Below are 19,701 nucleotides of genomic sequence, written 5' to 3'. Positions count from 1 at the left end.
TTGGGTTTTTTTCTTAAACTCCTGGTGACTCAAACGAGTTTTGGCTAAGTGCACCTCTTACATCCCAATGTTACTGATCTGCCTTTGTATACTAAAGGATAAATTTTTTTTGGCAAGTTTCCAAAGAATGGTTACAACTGGGAAATTGTTGCATATCAACATGTTTTAGAGTGATTTGTGTTTGTTGCTTTTTTGTACATTGCCTGTGCTTATAAAGTGAATAATTTCTTTCTCTTCCCCCCCCCGCCTTTAGATTACTGGGGTTACCCAGAGCTAAAATGCTGCATGCCTACAACCCTAGTAGAGATAGAGAAGTTGTAGTGAATTCAGTGTTTACAGCTACTAGACAGTTTCATGTGTCTCCTGCTTATAGCCGGGTAAGTGTTGATGTACTTTTGGAAACTATGTAATGGCCAAGTGCCAAGCCTTCGTGCTTCCTTTGGCCTAAGCTTTTCATTCTGTGTTTTCTCTTCGTGCTTTTTTGTAGGACCTCCAACTTTTTTTCTGTTTTGCTAGCATTTTTTCTGCTCGCTTCTGCTTAGACTGGTGAGGGAGAAGACATCCAAAACCTACAGTAGGAAATGTGTTTTACAGTAACAGAGAAAGAGAAGAATTTTTCAGTGTTAAAGAGGCTGTTTAAATCACATTCTGCTTTGTGCAGCATTATGCAGTAATCCACAGGCATGTGGGTGTTTTACAGCCTTGAATTTTTAGTCTTTTGAATGGTCTTGCATATTCCCCAAAAAAACCTGCAGTGAAATGTTTTATGCATTTTGTATTCCAATTATGAGCATAATTGCCTCATGATCTAAGACCATTATTTTAACTCGGAATTTTTTTAACAATGTATAACAATATAACACATGTTAAGAATGAATCGCTGTGATCTCAGTTTGATGAAGCCCAGATTTTATCCTCTGCTGATGTGCAAAGGGTTTTTATTATGCTTTCATCCGATTTGTGTTTTTACTATGGCTGAATGGGTAAGACACTGTGCAGATATAAATGTCATTGTTCTTTCAGTTAGACCTATTTGGTTACTAATTGTGTTGCCCAAGTTCAGTTTGACTCATTTGACTATATATCACAGTGGGGATTGATTCACTTTGTAATAGGTATGTATTGGGGGGGGAAGTGTTTTTGTGCACGCAGAGGCTGTGTGTGCTGCTTGATTAACTCGCGTGCCAGAAGGAGTCTTGACTGACGAGGCCTGAGCTAGCCGAGAAATTTCATCCATAATGTGGCGAGTTGCTGCGTGGTCTCAGTTCTTCTCCATAGTAGGAGTCGAGAGCTGTGGACAGATGGAAGTTCTCAGGGCTGAGGTTCTGCTTAGTGGGATCTACAGATAGGGGTGTACATGTGGAAGAGTCTGTTGGGCTGTGCAACTGAATGGTGGGTGTTGTGATCGATGGCTCTGAGCAAGCAAGCTTCTTTGTGGTCTCTGCAGGTGATTCCAGCGATGGGAAAAATTTCTTTCAGAGTACTCTTCCTGCCAACAGAAGAAGGCAGTATTGAAAGCTCATTATTTATAAATACCTCATCTCATGGAGTACTTTCATATCAGGTAACTACTCATTTTTAGTTTGGATTGAGTTTTGGATTTACTTGTGTTTTAAAAAGTGATTTTCATACATTTTGAACTTAGAGACTTTCCAAGTTCGTTGAATTCCTGATACAAATCAGGTGGGGTAATGTTTACAATTCATCCCTTTTACCAGATCTTGCTAGTCTCATGATCCCATATATATGTATATGGTTAAAATTACTACCGTTAGTGGGTCTACTTGCAGTAGTAAAACTAAGTGTATTTGTATACTAAGTGTACTTACAAGATCATGGTCCTGTCACTATTCGTTGGTTTCATATAATACTGCAGTCTAGACTGCACTGTGCTGGAATGCATTTGTCATGAAAAACCTATTTAGGAAATATTTTAGGTGGTTTTCAGCTACTCTGCAGGATTTTATGTAAACACATTGGGGATGTAGCACAGGGTGGGAGGTTTAGGCTCTTAAAACAGGAAAGTCGAAGTAATGGTTGTGCATTAAAGCTGTCTGTTGCCTGATTAACTAGTGAATTCAAGCAAGTCTTAAGCTTTTTTTATTTTTATAAGGGACATTATATACTCCAAATTCTTTGCTTTTATTAATTTGTTAAAGAAAAATCTAACTCTGAATTCAGTGATTTAAAAACAATGCCAGCTTTAATCAACCATCCAGTTATTCTGTTCCCATACTTTGATATTGTGCTGGAAAACAAAGCTCCTTAAATTGAAGCATAGGTAAGTCCAATTGAAATACATGGGGTTTAATACCAATGTTGCATTTATCTAGTATTTGTTAGAGGTAATGCTGCATTTGGCAGGAACTTTTCATCAAGTATGAGGGAAGAGTGCATTATAGAGTGACTGACCTTTTCTTTTTGACATCTCTCCTCTCCTTGCACTCACTCCTGACCCCTTGATTTATTGCACGGTCAGCTCAGCCAGGGCCTTTTATCAACAAGTTCTACGGAAGCAGTTGCCAGTGCCACCAAAAAATCAGTTTGTCTCCTGTTGGACTGCTGCTAAAATCAGTAACGGGCTGGTTTTCACGGACAGTTCCACCAGTCACCTGAAACAGAGGAAGTAGCTGCTCATGATTTCAGCTTGCATTAAGTTTAAGAGTTTCAAAATTGGGCATAACTTGAGTGGTTGATCCACAGTTACAGTGCTCTTGAGAGCCCAAAAGCCTTGAAACATGTTTGATATTTCTAATGCATTTATGCAAGACTGTGTACAGAAGATTCACTCAAATGGAGAAGAGGTACCATTATAGTAAAATGTATTTTGTAAATGCCTCCATAAAAAAAAAGGCATATGCTCTTTGATCTGCTATTTTGTATCTCTAGTCAGAGATCTTCAGTGAACATAGAATGCATTGTATAATCCTCTTAATTAAAAACATGTGTTTTTTCTATTAAAAAAAAATAATCTTTGCATACAAGATGCAAACCCCAAGGCATTTTTCTTAACCTCAATGATTCCCCCCCCCCCCCCCCCCCCCCCCCCCCCGTTATCTTGCATCTTATTGTCATAAACTAGTCTTGGTGGAATGGAATATGAATGCAGTAAAAACATTAAAATTGCAAATCTTACAGTGCTCTGAAAACTGCAGACTTTAAAATGAAAATGATCAAAAATTATTTTACTCAATTTTTAAGGCAAAACCATTTAATTCAATATGCAGCTGGACTAGTAACAAAGTTTTTCCAGAAATTACTGCACTGCCAAATGGTGATATGTGTATTGTAATTGCCTGAAGAATAATAAGAGAGCATAGATACTTTCTTTTTGGGATCACCTATGGTCTGCTAGTAAGTGCTTTGTTTTGTTTCTGTAATAGTGCCTGAATGAGCAAAGATGCTATAGTACCATTTTTGTGTATAGTTACTTTCCACGTTGGAACTTCATATCTATAAATTAATTGTCTTTTAAAAGGATCTAATGTGAAAAACCAATCTGTTTCTTGGGAAGATTGTTATTATTAGCAAAATAGTTTTGTATGTTACTGTGATAACTGAAATACTAGCTGTTGATGTAATGACCTTTTTTTTTCAACACCAGGTTTTTGGAACAGGAACTCTGACGTCTTCTCCAGAAGAACCTAGAGTGCAGCTATCAAATGCCTACTTACTGCTTCCACACATTCAAAACATCCAGGCGTCACACACACTGGTATAGTATACATTTTAAATGGAGACAAAAAATAAACCTTAGACATAAAAGGGTTTTGTCATCAGGTTGTTGGGATGCAAGGAACATTAACAAAAGGTCCAAGTACCAGTGACTGCAGGAGAGACGTCGCAAGATACAGGGCTGCTGTGATAGCTGGTCTTCTGGTTTTGTGAGGCAGTCTTCGGCATTTAAACTATTTCCGCTTGTTCTCGTTCATGCTCCTGTAGTGTGCTGTCCTCTCAGTTGTGCCAACAAAACTATTTGTGAGGCCCTCCTCTGAACTAAACTGGAGAATTGATCTGTCCTAAAAAAATAAACTTTGTACTATAAAGTTGGGGAGGCTGTTTTGGTTTGTTCTGTTTTTTTACTTCAGACCCCATTCCCTATGCCAGTTCACAGCAGGGCTGCACCAACAGTTTGCCACAGTTAAAAAAGCATGGCATGCTGCATGGATGAGAACAAGAGCTGGGAGTCAGGCTGGAGTATCCCCTCCTGCCTGTACCAGTGCTGAAGATACCAGCTTCACTTACCTCTGCTTGACTAAAGCAGGGACCTGTGGAGAATACAGCAAGGTGGATTTACGAGGCATAACTATTTCAACTGAAAGAAGCTTGAATGATTTCTGTCATTTGGTTACAGTTGCAGGTATTTTCATAGTCTTCCAGGCCATACAGAACCTTTAATATGAATAACTAACCTGAAAAATCTATCTTTCAAATTTCCTTTTGTATTGCACAGAGACTTAGATTTTTCAAAAACATATTTAGAATATCTTAGCACATAACAGAATTGAATCTTTTATCTAAATGCAAGCTGTATTGATTGCCTTCATGACGTCTTCTTCTGTTCTACCTGAGAAAAATTCTCAGCTCAGATCACATTTTTCAGTCTGCTACGTATACGTTAGGTCAATCTTACCTCTGCCCGAGCATAATGCACAACTTCCTTCTCTTCCTTTCTTTTCCTCTGTACCAGTCTCTTTCTGTAATCACACAAGTGTGCTTGCTTGTGGGCGTACACAGACAGAATCTTGCAAAGGAACCAAAAATCCTCACGGTTTGTAATTTGAGGTGCTAGGGTTAGAATGGAGAACAGTTTTTTTGGATGCTGTTCATGACATGTCTCTTGCATCTTTACGTGTAGCTCAATGGGTTGTTGTCAGGTACTGTCTGAAGTTTGGATCTATGCTCTGCTGCTTTGCAGTTCTGTCTGAATTCCTGAGTAGAGAAGTTTTGGGGGGAGCATTTGACATTTTCCTTACTGTACAGTGAGGAACATTTTCCTGTGCTTTATTTCTCTAAGTACAAGCTTGAGGTCATGTTTGGCAGTGCAGCAGGTACCAGCTGGCACTAGTCTTGTGCAGGACATGAGTTGTGAGAGAGTGTTGACTCAGTTCTCTTCACCGTGGGTGTAATTTTCCTGTGCCAGGCTATAATTGAGGAATTACTCTTCAGTTCGCGGAATGTTACTGATTTGGACAGAAATGCTGCAGCAGTGGGACAGGCTCCTCAGCTGCTGAAGGTGGTAGACAAGATCTAAATACTGAAGAGGACCTTATGGCTTGAGTTTGGGTTCCTTTTAGAAAAATATTGCTCTATGGATAGCTGTCCTCTGCAGAAACGCCTTCTTCAATTCACTCTACTAATATTCTGATCCAGATCCCATAAAAATTGGTATGATTCTGTTTTGTCCAGTTTATATTTTAGGCTCAGAAGCTGTGGGAGGAAGATAGGTCTATGAGGTTTGAGTGACTACATATGTGCAAACTTAATATGTAACTATTAAACATACAATGGAGATTTGTAGTGAAACGGCATTTAAAACAAACCAGTCATACTCACTTAACTGTCCACATTTGCTTTCCCTTGTTTATTTTTAACTGAAGTAAATAACCGTGTAAGTTCAGGATAGCGTAAGCCTCATTTACACATACATCCCTTGTCATCTTGGGATGAATCGAGTTGTAACCTTGGGCAACAATGTCTGGTTTGATATGCTAAAGGTATCCTTACCTCTGAAGTCTACTGATACTGCTTGGAAACCTGGGAGAAGGCTCACCGAGTGCTGCATGGTGTGTGCCTATTTTTTGTCTCTATTGTCTCCTGTTTTAAAAGTGGTTGTGTTTAAGCTGTTTGGTAATATTGATGTCCTTGATCATCAAGGCCAGAAAAGTAACATCATTTAGTCCCATCATGTGCTTGGTAAAATGGGTTCTCAGAACTGCTGGAGGCATTGTTACCATAACCCCAAATAGTTGTTCTTACTCCTTTGATGGTTGGAAACCTACACCTGACTTTCAATCTGAATTGCTTTGTGGCCTGTTTATATTTGTTTGTTAAGATACGCATTTAGTTTATATAGCTCCTCCTGATGCTTATACCCAGAAGCATTTGCAGATGGCATCACATCTTTCAGCTTTTGCTTTGCCAAGGTGAATGATCTGTGCTCTGTAGTATCTTATCTTCTTCAGTGACGGGCTGTCCATTTCTTGACCAGATTGACAACCCCTTTCTGCAGCTTCTCCAATTTGTAAAATTTCTTTGGAAGGTGAATGGCCAGAACTGTACATATGGATATGGATGAAATTTTGCCTCTACGGCGTATTTATGTTGGAAATATGATGGGAATTACAGACGAAAGTTTCCCTCTACAGTAATATTTCCTTTAGAAATACAATATGCAACAGGTTTGTGTTTGCATTTTTTGTGGAAAATGAACTTCAGTTGATTTTGTGAGTTGTTTTTATACTGTAATAGGCAAAGGTACACAGGCCTTTCTTTTTTTTCCATCATTCCCCCAGGGTTTTTTAGCAGAAATTCTTGTGATTAATGAAAAGAAAAAGAAAGACAAAGTTACCTTTTGTACTGTTGAATTTCACCCTCTTTCTGTTACTCTTTTCAAAATTTCAGCTTTTGAAGGGTTCAAGATCGGCATGCTCTGGCTGTGGTCCTGGATCCCAGGATTTCTGGGCTCCTGGCTCACTTGTCAGGAGGAAAGAAGAGCTGTGTCCAACACTGTGAATTCATAGTACGTCCACGTGGCCATTCAGCAGTGGCTAGTTACCGCTAAGCCGTAACAGATGGTGGAGCCCATATAGGTCATCTTTGTTTATCCAGCTTTTGGATGTAGTCTTTGCTCCAATTGCCTGGTTTTTGGCATTGTTTAGTATTTGGATGGCACTAACAGGGCAGCTACGTCACTTCCTCGTTGTGTTCAAAATACTGTGCAAACACGCTAGAAATGTCAATGGTGGAGCGACCTGCAGGGCGAAGTGTCTTATCATAGGAGACATAGGCATCACTTTGCTGCCTTCGCAGAGGAGTTTGATGCTTATGAGCCAACAACATGGGAAATACTGCAAGTACTGTCAGGAACCCAAGACTCCTTAAGCTGTGTTTTGTGCTGGTGGACAGAGTATCAGAGAAGCAAATGTGTGCGAGTGTGGTGCTTGGGAAGAGGAACATAATAGGGCAGTAGAGTTTTATTGGTGTGCCAGCCTGTTAACTGCCTGCAAAAAAATGAAGGAACTCTGCTGAATCATTATTACAGGGACAGCTTATTAACACCATTCAGAGTGGCAATATCTCTCTAGGGCCAGGGACTGTCTAGGACAGAAACTTTGAAGTATCAGCCTGCAGGAAGAAGGGGAAGCTTGTTCAGTGTTTGTTCTTTTTTAATTACACTGTAGCCAAACTCCAGGAAGTGGTTTGAACTCTACAGTCCTGATAATGATGCAAGAATATCTCTGAAAATCTTGTATAGAGCTATGTCTGATTGACAGGGCACCTAGGGCAGAATAAGGAATTCTTCCCCTGAAAGTGACCTTGGGTCTGTGGCTGCTTGGTGGCTCTTGAGCTGGCCTGTGCCAGCTGTCCAGTTGATGCTCTGTCTCTCTTTTGATGGATGAATTATTTCCTAAGTAATTACCTACAGTACTGTCCCCCAGTGAGAATCGTAGACCTTCACCAGGAGAGCAGGGCTCCTTGCAGATCAGATGGTTCAGGTTTTTAGGTTTTTTTTGAAAGAGGCCTCTGTTTCGTTAACATTTAAATGCAGGAACTTGCCAAAACTGCTAAGAATTTCATTAGTGGGGCTTCTATCAGACTTCTCTGTTCAGTTCCTATAGGATTTTTGTGGGTGCTGAGTGTGTGTGTGTGTGCATGTGTACCTAATACAAAACAGAGGCACCAGGTAATGAAGTGGCAGTGGCTGTACTGCTTCACAGTGCTTTCTCTAGCTTTTCCCCTTGTGCTGTGCCTCTCATTTTCAGTTCACCTCTGGTGCAAGCATACGCTGCATAACTGAGCTCTCTGCTCTGATTCATAGGCAGTGATTTTTACAGTGTAAACGGAGTGCTTGCACTGCTGGGAGATGTGGACATGGTCCTGGGTTTGTCTCCTTGGAAACTGCTTCTGACAATGTTTTCTTCTGAGATGCTTTTATCTTCTCTTTATAGTTAACGCAGCTGTCTTACCAGTGTTGGAAGATAGGGGGCATGACAGTTATACATCTATTGTCTGCCTTGGATAACTGAAAACGCTTTTCCTTTTCCAAAGATAGCTTCACAAAAGGAAATAAAACGTTCCCATAGAAAACAGATCAACATCAACTACACCCCAATAACATTTTTTTTCCCTCTGTGCACCTTACATTAGCAGCTTCAATTTTAAGGTGACAGCAGTTTCCCATGTAGATCTATGCCAGGGGAAGAAGTTAAAAAAGTTGGAAAAGTGTGATTTAGCTAATTTTTTTTATAGGGGTGTGGGGTCTTAAAATGCTTTAAACTACAGTGGCATTGAATAAGGGCTAAAAACTCCTTATTTAGGACCATGGAAGTGGTAGTGTTCTCTCAAGCTTGAACCACTGAGAAGGGAAGTCTAAGCATCAAGGTTTATCTGACCAGAAAAGTGACCCCCAAAGTTGCTCTGTATGTAATCCCACTGCCTCACTAAAGCTCCACTAGCAGTTGTAGCCATGAGAGGTTAGTAAATGGTGCATGTTTTGGAAAATTTTTTTTTTTCTGGTCTCAAAATTTGATGAGGGCAAAAGCGTTTGTGAAAAAGAAAGGAGGTGGCAGGGGTTCACGTTCCCCAAAGTGCTGGGCTGGGGACAGGGTTTGGGTCGCTGCTAACCACCTTTGCAGAGGTTACATCGCCCTCTTGTGTGAAGCCCCAGTCATTTTGGTATGAAATCTGGATGAATCGGGAATGCAGAATGCATGTTGGCTTCCTTTTAGCTGTGTTTTTATAAAACTGGACCCCACACGTGTGGTAAATATACTCTCTGTTCCGATGCACCTTGCCCCCTTCTGCCTGTCCCAGGGAGATACAAAATAGGGTGTTTGGACAGTTCAAAAACTTTTCTTCACAGTTTCACTTTTCGGCATCAAATTATTGAAATTCTTGAAAGTCAGTTGCATCGACACTTTCAGAGACTTGAACCTGCAGATACCCCACTCAGATATTTAGTTCATATTGCAAGAGAATCTGGGGGTGGGTGGGTGGTCCACATCAGTCTCAAAATCACCAGGTAATTTTGGTGTCATTAAGGCACTGATAGAGTGACAGGTCTGTCACTCTGAATTTTTATTTTTTTTTTTTTTTTGATTTAGAATCAAGATATACTGTCTCAGCAGTTTATGCGAGTAATTTGACAGTTCGGATTTCCAGATAGCTTTCATGAACTATGCTCAGCTTTCTCAGTGCTGTTGCCCTGTTAGATTTGAGTGCTTTACAAACTGGCACAATCATCTTTTCTTTTCCCTTTCCAATCAATAAAAAGGCAAAACAAGTATTTTCTGTCTGTCCATTTTGGCATGAAGCCGTGTCCAAGAAGCATTATGTTCTAGGCCTAGTAACTATTTCAGTGTCCAATCAGCAAAGAAAATATACAGAAAACAAGGCAAGAAGCTTTTAAATTATACAAAAAGGCTTTGTTGAATACAGTTTATTGACATATGAAAGTTTATAAGGGTTGTTCATGTTGATGCTGTACAAATATTTAATAATCATGTATAATAATAATTTGATAAGTAAGTAGATATTGATGGAGTTCCTGAGAATTGGAGATTGATTGCTGGCCTACTGTACAGAGTAATTGTATTTATTTTAAAAAAGTTTCTTGCATTGCTGTGTCATGCATATGCAGAAACAGTCCTATTATCTTTATAAATTGTGGTGTGTGAATCGGATTTATGTGATAACACCTTTTAAAGCAATGTGCTTGATGTTTTCTTCACTTTTCTTTCTTACAGGCAGAAACTACAAATGCCAGTCTGTTACGTGTTCACCTTGAATGCAGTTTACCTAATGATGCATATCAGCAAGTTAAGGTATGTTTTATTATAATTTCATATCTACTTAAGTCTTTTTATTTTTAATCTGAGTTTAGAGGGGCACTTCCCAGAGCTCTAGAAGTTTTAGCAGCAACGCAGTTTTGAATGTCTCAGTTTAAAGGGGAATTGTCCTTTTAGCTATGCTTTTATAAAACCACATGCTGTGGTATAAATTAAATGTCACGCACATCACAATATAAGCTGTAAGAGAGGGGGAGATGGAAAAAGACCCCCACACCCCCCCCAAACCCAAACCAACCCAACAGGCTAAGCGTTTTAACGTGTAGGTGTTGTATTACTTACGTGGCATACAAAAGTGATAAGATTCCTGTAATTTCCTTTCTCCAGAAACATTTCACAAGTTTCTGGTTCACACTGACAAGAGATCAGTGAGCTGAGAGGCTGAAGTCTGGGCTGTTCGGGCCATGTGCTCACTCAGGAGGCTTCGAAGGTGGCCTTGGCGTTGGGCAGAGCTGAGGAGGGGCGAGCTCGTCAGCAGAAACGCGCCCTTCAAAAGCTCTGAGCGTTCAGGACAGTAGCTCTCCTCCTCCTCCTCCTCCTCCTGGGCAGTGCCGTCTGAATCTCCTCTCCCCCCCTCTCCTCAAATGTCCTTACACAGTAAATAGGTGTTGGTTCCCAGCAATGATGGTACTCGATGGGGTGTTTTGTTGGATCAGATATATAGGCCCACGCTGTGGTCTGCAGCACCTTTCTTCTATCAAGCGTGACAAGACCCAGACTCTGTAGCTGGTTTTCTGTACATTACACATCACAGTGATCCTGTGCTGGTTTACTCCCTTGTTTGATTCTTGGATTGCTTTGGTGAATAAGCCTAGGCTTGAGATGCACCTGAATATTTCGGATTACATGTAGTGCAGCTGCCGGCTCTCTGATGCGAGCTTCCCAAGGGCACATCATCCCTGTGCTCCAGTCTCCACAGCAGCCTCCTCTCCTGCTCCTGGCAGCCATTTCAAGTGCTGAGGCTTCCTGTGATGCTGTGTGAGCGGTGAACTGGCATCCCGTTCCCCGAGACACTTCCCCACTCCCGCTGAAGCTCCTTGCAGCACTTCAGATGAGCTGAAGGTGTTTTGCTGCTGCCGCTTCACCAGAGCGCTTCACGTGCTGGGGTGGAGGTTTTCTCCTCCTCCTCCTGAGCAAATTAGGCCTCTTGGTAGGGCATCGGAGCCTCAGTTTAGCGACCTTCATAGCATGATGCAGGACAAATTCATGTTACTCGCTGTTGATTGTCTACTTTTGTTTTGCTTTGTCGGCTTTAATTTTTTGTGAAATGGTGTCTGTGTCTTTGTATTTGCTAAGACTCAGCTGTCTTAACAGCAGACCCTACTTAGAGAAGGAAATAGGATCCTACTTGTATTTATCTGAAGTATTCTAGCCAGACGACAGTGTTTTCTATTAAGAATTGTACATCTATGTTTGTTTTTTTAAAATTACTTCAGTGAGAAATGGAGACAAAAAACACAGGATTTGGAAAAATTAACTATAAACAGACCAGTGAACATGAACTGTCTTCCTACCATTAAGACACATGCATCAGTCTGTTTATGGCACATTTTATTGAAGGCAGAGGATTTAACAAAGGAAACTGTTTTGCAGTCCCTGAGGTGAGACTGACTAAGACAGTTTATAAATTTGCATTCTTTCAAGGTTCAGTGTCCTTTTTAGTTGTTTTTCGTCTTTGTTTTTGCTGTGCTGTCTGTACCTGCACTGTCTTTGGTTTCTGCTGAGATTTTAGCAGAGGCCCTAATTACTCCTATTTTGCCAGCACTTTGGTGCTGGAAACCTTGTCTGTTAGATAATACCTTTGATTAAGTTCTCAAAATACCTTACTGTAATTAATTTTTTTCCGTTCCCTCCCCCACCACACACACACACCATATACCCTTGTCTCGCTCCAGAGTTGCTGTTTTATGTCCGATGACCCAATGCTGCTAGAAATGACCTTAACGGTAAGAATGGAAAATGCCCAACAAGATTTTGTGGAGCACAGACAATACTTACTGGAGAATCTTTTTGTAGTTTATGTAGCAATGGAAAAAACGAAGACCTCAGGTAAGTCCTAAATATGACTTAATTGTAATAGAACTTGGTTTGATACATAAGTTGTGATTTGATGTGCTAAATTAAATCAAATTCAGCAACAGCTAAATTTTGCGTGTAAGTGAGAACAAATCAGTATAGTTAAGTACAGCTTGTCAGCCACTTTGTTTAGGGCAGAGTTACTGCAAGTGCAGTCCTCTTTATAAAAAGGTAACTATTGTAAAGCTGTAAACTACATCAGTTCCAGTCTTTAGTCCCCCATGCTTATGCATCTGCTTAAATAGTATGAAAGAATGTCATGGTCCTTCGATTTCTATGACTACATTTCTGGTTTCCCATTAATTAAATTAACCATAATAGGACTATGAAGGCAGAATGGTTTGTACAGTGCTGGGGATAGTGGCTGTTGTGGAAAGTCAGGTAATGACGTAATACAGATGTATGCATCATTTGTTCTTGTAAGCTGGAATTCCACAGGCAAAACAATCAACTCCTTGAAGTTTCTTTATGTTACATTTATTGGATGAACAAATCCTCTAAATCAAGGGGATTTTTAATTATTTAATAGAGCTTTGCAGTCTGAATAGCTTTTTTTAGACATTTCTGCCGTTTTTGCTTTCTGATTGAAGACGAAGAAGGAACTGCTTAAGAATCCAGATCAAAATAATTCTTTTTAACACACTAGTAAAAAAAGAACATGACCTTTTTGTCTTTTGAGAAGTTCGATTAAAAATCTTATCACAAAACAACATATGCTGTTCCCCCTGTGCCTGTTCTGTGATGTGATATTTACACAGAGCTGAAACTGAAATACCCACTGTAAACCTAGTTTCCCTGCTGGTGAGATGCCAGTGCTTTGTTATGTTGAGTTGTGGACGTACGTTTATTCTGATGTTGGTAGAGAATTGTTCACATCTGTCATGTCAAGGGTGCTCGCTCTTAGCACTTTTGATGGTTAAAGTACTAGAAGTATGCTTTTAAGGCTGTTTTCTATTAAATATAATGCACTTATAAGTCCTCACTGTGTTAGAGATTGATCATATAAGCCCTTTGGACTTGCTGTCGGTGGGAAGTTCCGTGTCTTGCTCCATCAGTACTGGTGGTGGCTTTACCATATCAAACAGCAATGCTTGCTTGCCTTCTGTTTGTATAATTAAATGAGAGACCTGGTCTTGAGGGAAGGATCTAACAAAAGGGAATTTGGTGCTGTGTTAGTCTCAGTGTACAGCACGTGTGTTAGCACCTAGAGTGGGACAGCAGGTAGGCAAGGCCTGCACAGGGGAGCTAGCCAGCTGGAAAGGTTGAAGAAGAGTACGTGTTTTAAACAGCTGTGGGTATGTGGAGCGTCTGCTCACTCAGAATCAACAACTTGATCCCTCTTTTGGAAGGTGGCACCTGTAGTCTTGCTTTCAAGCACCTGAGCAAAGCACACTCATTATTAGAAGTTGTGCCTGGTGAACTGGGAGAATGTCCTTTTACATCAGCCTGCATCTACTCATGTAATTCAAGTATGAGCAAGAGCAAGAACTCAGGTTGTCTTCCTTCATGGAAGTGTGATGACCACCCTGGTATAATAGTCATCTCTTGTTCTGTCCTGCTGCTCTTCTCTTGGTCCTCTAGACCTTCCTGGTGCCCTGTGGCCAGCAACATAGCTTTGCCAGTGATGAAGGGTGGTTACCCAATATAGCTGTACCACCTTATCCGCAGGTGAAAGTGGAGTTATACTCATCTTCTGTTGCCCTAGTCAATAGCTCACTACCCTACCAGGTGATAGGACCATTCCTCTATTAAGCCCAAAAAGTGGTAAGCACCAAATCCAGCTTCACAATTGTCTCCTGAGAATGCTTGCTGTTCAAAGCAGGTGAAGCCAGGATCTTGTGCAGCTGTGTGTGTATACAGAAGAGTTTTTACTGGACTCTCTCATGCTATTGATAGGTTGGCCCTTAGAAAGTTACGGCAGTGTCAGCCATCCTTCTTTCCTTCAGCTGTGCCTCCAATCTCCCTGCCCCTAGGAAAGGGGAGATTTGTGCTCCATCTAGCATTTGAGAGATAACAAAGGAATTTTCCCTATTGATGCTTGCCTTCGTGTTTGTGGCCAAAAATCTTGTTGAGTGGATTTTCACTCTTGTATGACATGATTGCCAGCTCAAGATGTGAATAGTTCCTCCTTTTTACAAGGGTAGCTCTCACACAAAGATTTTTAAATTTAAATCAGGATTGCTTCTCATACGAGTATCTGACAAAGCAAGATTGCTTCCATCTTTGGTGAACTTACCTCAGTGTTCATTCTTTTGGACAGGTGATTCCTCAGTAGATGTGTACATCATGCATTCTGGGAACAGCCTTGTGCATATACAGGTAATCGTGGGCTTCATATTTTAGGGTGTTGAATTTGGTTGGGGAATTAATTAGCCCACTGGCTTGCTCTCTAATAGCAGATTGATTTTGCTGGAGGCAAATGTGATGCTTCTATATTTTTAAAATGTGCCCAAACACCTAATAGATCTTTTAGATGACGAGTTGTAGTTCAGTGATGGCTGTTTTTTTAAAAAACATAAGAGCTGTTAACTTGACTAAAAATCCATGGGTTGATTTAGAAGATGTGAGAAAATGGCAGATATTGGCTTGCAAGTTTGACAAGAAGATACACTAATACAGGAGCTACAATAATAATAGTAGTACTGCTACAACGATCATTGTGTCTTGTCTTCATGCAGGAAATACGGCAGTTGTCACAAAAAGACACATCACCTGTGGAGTTTGAGCCAGTACTGCTATCTTCATCATCTACTAACTTTACAAAAGTTGCTTCTATTTCTTGTAAAGGTACAGGATACATATACTTATAGATAATATAATTAAACAGGATTTGATTATAAAAGGGTAGCTTTTTTCAGCAGATAGAGACCCTGAAAGATCTGGACTTTTTTGAGAAAGAGGATGAATTCTTTCTGCTAAGAGTTTCCACCATTTTTGTGTATATCTGCTTCCTCTTATGCCAATCGAAGGCTCTAAGCTATATGTATTTCAAAAAGGGGAAGAAAACATTTGCTAAAATGTAAGCTGATTTTACAATAAGCATAATTATTGAATATGCTTTTTCACCATCCTTTTATAATTTGTGGTTATTTTTCTGTTTCCAATGTATTTTCTAAAAGGCTATTGTGCTTGGGTGGTCATTTTCTATGACATTTCTTGGCAGGATCATTGAAGAGGCTTGCCTGAGACCAGGCGTGTTTGTGGAAGAGCAAAGATTAACATTTAAGCATTCCTGACTCCAGCCTGTTTCCTATTCTGACCGCTAGACTGCAGTGCATAGACTTTAAACATTTATGAAACAGACTGCTTTCATAATGACATTGGGACTTGTTTTTTGTAGCAGAAAAGGGTAAATAAGAAGAAAGAAGGGACTATATGTTATGTGATTATTTTTTTAGAACAGTTTTTCATTTATTAAAATAAGTAAGAATGCTGTGCCAGTGACAATGTGGTTAAAATTGGTGAGGTGAGCGTGTGTTTTTTTTGAAAGTCTGTAGCATTCATAGATTCTTCTTAAAGCAAGTTTGGAACCTCTGAAAATTAGGACATAAGCAATTAGATGCTTTGCTCACCTCTGAGAATTAGACCAGCAAATGTTCCCCTTTGTAGTGTTCTTCCAAGTCCTCACATGAAAATCATTGCAGATGTGCTTTTGTTCTGGCTGATGTTGTATTCTCCTGTATGTCTGTTCTTTGCACAGCTGCATCCTGTGGCAGTGAAAGTCCTTATGCTGACAACAAGAATAATCTATTGGAAGGCACTACAACACTAAAAGCCTGTCTTTCCTGTCCTGTGATGGAAGGGTAGGTTGACAGTGGATTTTTGTTTGTTTGTTAACTTTCACTGATATTATAAGAAGAATATTGTATACCCTATTGTAAGAGATGAGGTTAGTTTGCTTTGTCACTGAACGATTCCAAGGACAGTGAAGAGGCTTCTTCCTATTGTTGCTGTGTCATTTGCCAAAACAGACCTGTGACATTTCAAGCAATATTTCTGTATTTTATCCAGGAAAAATTTTAGGACCCAGTAAAAAGATGTGCCTTAGCAGTTCATGTCATATGAATGTTGCTTAAAGTCTGTGATAAAATTTCCACCATCCTTATTAATCCAACACAAAAGTTGGGTAATTATAGAAAAAATGTGAAGTCTTTTGTTCAGTCTTCTATTGCCAATTTCATCCAAAACTACCATATCACAAAGCAGTAGGCAATGTTGTCATATAGCATAGCAAGAGGCTAGAGTGATTACCTGCCTACCTCTTCTACATTGTTCTTGTCAATTTTTACTCTGATATTATATGTAGGTATTCCAAAGGAAATAATTTTGTTCTTTCTCCTTAAAACCTTAGAAGAGCCTCATTATGCAAGAATACTACAGTTACCTGCTCTTGTGTGGACCGCTTACGTGTGTTCAAGGACAACTGCAGATGTATTTATTTTTCTTCTGTATTTACTTTTAGGTATTTTGACGTAGATCCTTCTGCAGCATTGTTTCATATAGAACCACATCATAATACTTCAGGATTTTGGTCCATATGGTTTACAAACAATTTTGACTTCAGCATTGAACTGAATGAAGTCTTCGTAGCCAGAGAAACGAAGAACATTTTAAAGGTAAGCTTTATTTCTGCTTCATACAGTGTTGTCTTTGATTTAAGGATAATCCTCTGACATACAAAATAGATTCTTTGAAGAACTTGATGTTCACAGAACTGGTTGAAATAAGTTTAAAATAAAGGTGTATGTATGCCCGGACTGTTAGGTCCTGAAGAGGTTACTCTCTCAGTAGGCATTATTCACTCTCCGGCTTGTTTTTGTGTTGTTTTATTAGCAACTGTTCTTTCATTTGAGTTGCAGCTACAGATGCATCAAATTATAGACCATTGCTCTGTTCTCAGAATTGTTGCAGTGTTTGTGCTCTATAGGATTCAGCATTTCTTCATAAGCTGTAATGGAAGTCTTTAGTACATAGATGAGCTTTGAAGTTTAGAAGGCGAAGCCAATAATTTACTTGCGCAATTGCTTGATTCAAACCAGACAAATCTGGTTTATGAATAAGCACATGATGTAGGCATCTAATTGGCTCTTGGTATATTTAGATAGGAGATTTACATATGTGCACTGTATGGATCAGTTATGGGTGCATATATGTGTGTGTAATAACAGCAAAAACATGATGGAAGAGAAAGTTTACATTCTTCAAGGTACCGCTTGCACCAAAAAAACTGCATTGATTTTAATTCAGTTGTTTGATTCTTTCTAGATTCTGAACTTTGCCAAACCTTTGACTCTACCTCCAGGCTGCTGGAATGTATTTTCTTTGAAGCTCAGTGTGAAAGACGCTGTAACAAATGTGCTTTCTAGTATTTGTTTGGCCACAAATGTGAGAGTAATGTTTGAAATACCTCTGCAGATATATTCGACTGTGTCCAAGGTATCGTATTCAGTTGTGTTGAATGGTGATTATGCACTCCAAACCAAACTGCAGCAGCCTCTTTCTTAGGCCAGAAATCTGTCCCTCAGTCCTAAAAGAAAAACTCAGTACCAGACCAATCTGTGAAACCATTCTGTAGCTTGAGATATTAAGCCCCCAGAGTTGAACAGCAATGGAATTACAGTTCTCTAGGCAACCTTAATTCTCTTCTTTGACTCATCCAAATTATGCACTGAGAAACTGGAATTTGTCCTGTTGTTTTGTCATATAGTCAGTTGTAGTTTTTGTTTTGTTTTTCCAGCAGGGAGATCTTAATTTTGAAGCGATTGCCCACTGTGATATTCACTGTTACTTGGGAAAGTCTGATTCAGGTATGCTCATCTTGGTTTTTTTTTTTAGGCATCTGACGGTAGTTTTATTGTAGAAAATTCATTTTATGTAGCAAGACTTGTAATGAGAATATTGAGATTGTTCATGCAAGTACTAAGTTTTATGTCTTTTAAAAACATCCACTTTTCTGGGAGTATATAAATAGCTTTGAGTAACCTGTACTAAGTATACTGTGCAGTATTTCAGACCTCTAATTCCATAGCATGTGCTAAGCTATTGTTCTGTCTTAAAACAGTTTTTAGGAATTAATATTTACGACTCCTCTGTAAGTTCTCATTGGTGGTGTGCTGCTCCTTGCTTTCTTCATACGCATGCTCTCCTAAGATGTTGAGGTAGAATGATAAAGCTGTCAACTAGCTCAAAGTGATTAGAAAATGTGCATAATCTGGGCCCAGATCCTGGGAAGTCTTTGATGAAAACCAAAAAATAAATGTTAACCAATATCCTGCCTTTAGCTAGAGTTAAATTTGAAGGCCTTCTCTTTATCTCTTTCTCACAGCATTAATTTAATAGATTTCTGCAAAAGATCATTTATCAGGCTTATAAAAGAGCATCCTTAATGCTGTATCATGTGCAACAGAAGAAGGGGTCTCATTCTTTCTGGAACTGAGGAATCTCTCCAGATACTGTACTGCTGGGAGCTGTTTTAAGTACCTGGCTGGTGTTTACCAAAATACAGTGTTAGGTGTTAAATAGACACGATACTGCCTGAAGAATGTTGAATCTGATGAAAGCTGATTCAGAATAGTGGGGTTTTTTTTAATCTCTGCTCAGTAAAGAAGTTCTGTAGGCAGTTGAGTACCATAGGCTTTAAATGTTTCACTGAGTGCTCTCCTGAATGTGTTTTTAAGATGATGCTTTCCTAAAATATATTTTCGTATGAGGATATGAAGAAGGCAATAGTAGTCAGTCAAATGTAAAAAACACGTGGCTTGAAGAATTACTGATACATGTGCATGCGTAGGTACCTATCTTAGAAGCAAGTGTTGTTTTTTTGTTTGTTTTTTAAAATCTTTATAAAGAAATATTGCTGATAGAAGTGAGCCCTCATTGCTTGCTTGCTTTCCTTTCTAATAATACACATAATTGGATCTTTACAGACAGGTATTCTGCCTTCTAATTTAGGATACTAATATTTGTTAAATAGAAAAGTCTAATGCACAAGCCTGAAAAATACTGACCCAAAGAACTTGTAGCTAAATTATTCCTGTCATCATCAATCTCAATTGGCTACTTTAAACAATAAGGATTGTAAAATAAAGTACATGTACTTTCAAAGTAAGCCATTTTTGTTTTCTTTCAAAAGAAATTTGCTTCTCTAACTCCTTTCTGCTCTGTGAAAATGCTTGAACCAATATGAACTAACTAACCAATAGAACTAACTTACTAAAAGGCGTTAACCTTTAGACTGATGTAAAAGCCTTGCAATTTAATCTTAAGAAGAATTTGAGAAAATTATCAGCACCTTGAAAAGTGAAGCTAAAATGAAAACACCATTTCTGCCAAACTGTGGGATTTGTTTTGCGCCCTGCTGTGCTGTGATATTATAATTTTGTACCACTATGTAGAGAATAGTATATGATCCTGATGCTTTATTGGCATCAGTGGAGGGTTCTGTGTGAAGCCTACTGATACTGTAATGACTTTTCAATGGCATCCAGTAGAAATAGCAACAGTAAAAAGGGCTTACTAGAGCATAGAAAGCCTGTGTGACATCCATACTCTTGTT

The 19,701-nt window shown here is 39.3% G+C and overlaps 1 protein-coding gene across 5 annotated transcripts in view; it reads left to right on the top strand.

Moving 5' to 3' along the window:
• TMEM131L (transmembrane 131 like) overlaps window positions 1-19,701 on the top strand; it is a 91,228-nt gene that overhangs the window by 44,786 nt on the left and 26,741 nt on the right. For 4 of the 5 annotated variants that reach the window (XM_049814531.1, XM_049814529.1, XM_049814530.1 and 1 more), the window contains exons 5-15: window positions 254-377; window positions 1,448-1,564; window positions 3,605-3,715; window positions 9,969-10,046; window positions 11,966-12,119; window positions 14,407-14,465; window positions 14,825-14,933; window positions 15,847-15,949; window positions 16,609-16,762; window positions 17,412-17,582; window positions 17,884-17,953. In XM_049814531.1, coding sequence (XP_049670488.1) covers window positions 254-377; window positions 1,448-1,564; window positions 3,605-3,715; window positions 9,969-10,046; window positions 11,966-12,119; window positions 14,407-14,465; window positions 14,825-14,933; window positions 15,847-15,949; window positions 16,609-16,762; window positions 17,412-17,582; window positions 17,884-17,953 — 1,250 coding nt within the window. Of the gene's footprint in view, window positions 1-253; window positions 378-1,447; window positions 1,565-3,604; window positions 3,716-9,968; window positions 10,047-11,506; window positions 11,672-11,965; window positions 12,120-14,406; window positions 14,466-14,824; window positions 14,934-15,846; window positions 15,950-16,608; window positions 16,763-17,411; window positions 17,583-17,883; window positions 17,954-19,701 lie in introns of those variants that run through there. The other variant, XM_049814532.1, reaches the window with a different exon arrangement.

Source organism: Accipiter gentilis, chromosome 12 (assembly GCF_929443795.1).
Source record: "Accipiter gentilis chromosome 12, bAccGen1.1, whole genome shotgun sequence".
NCBI classification, from domain to species: domain Eukaryota; kingdom Metazoa; phylum Chordata; class Aves; order Accipitriformes; family Accipitridae; genus Astur; species Astur gentilis.
Note: the sequence above shows the minus strand (reverse complement) of the source record. Positions and strands in the feature narration are given on the sequence as shown.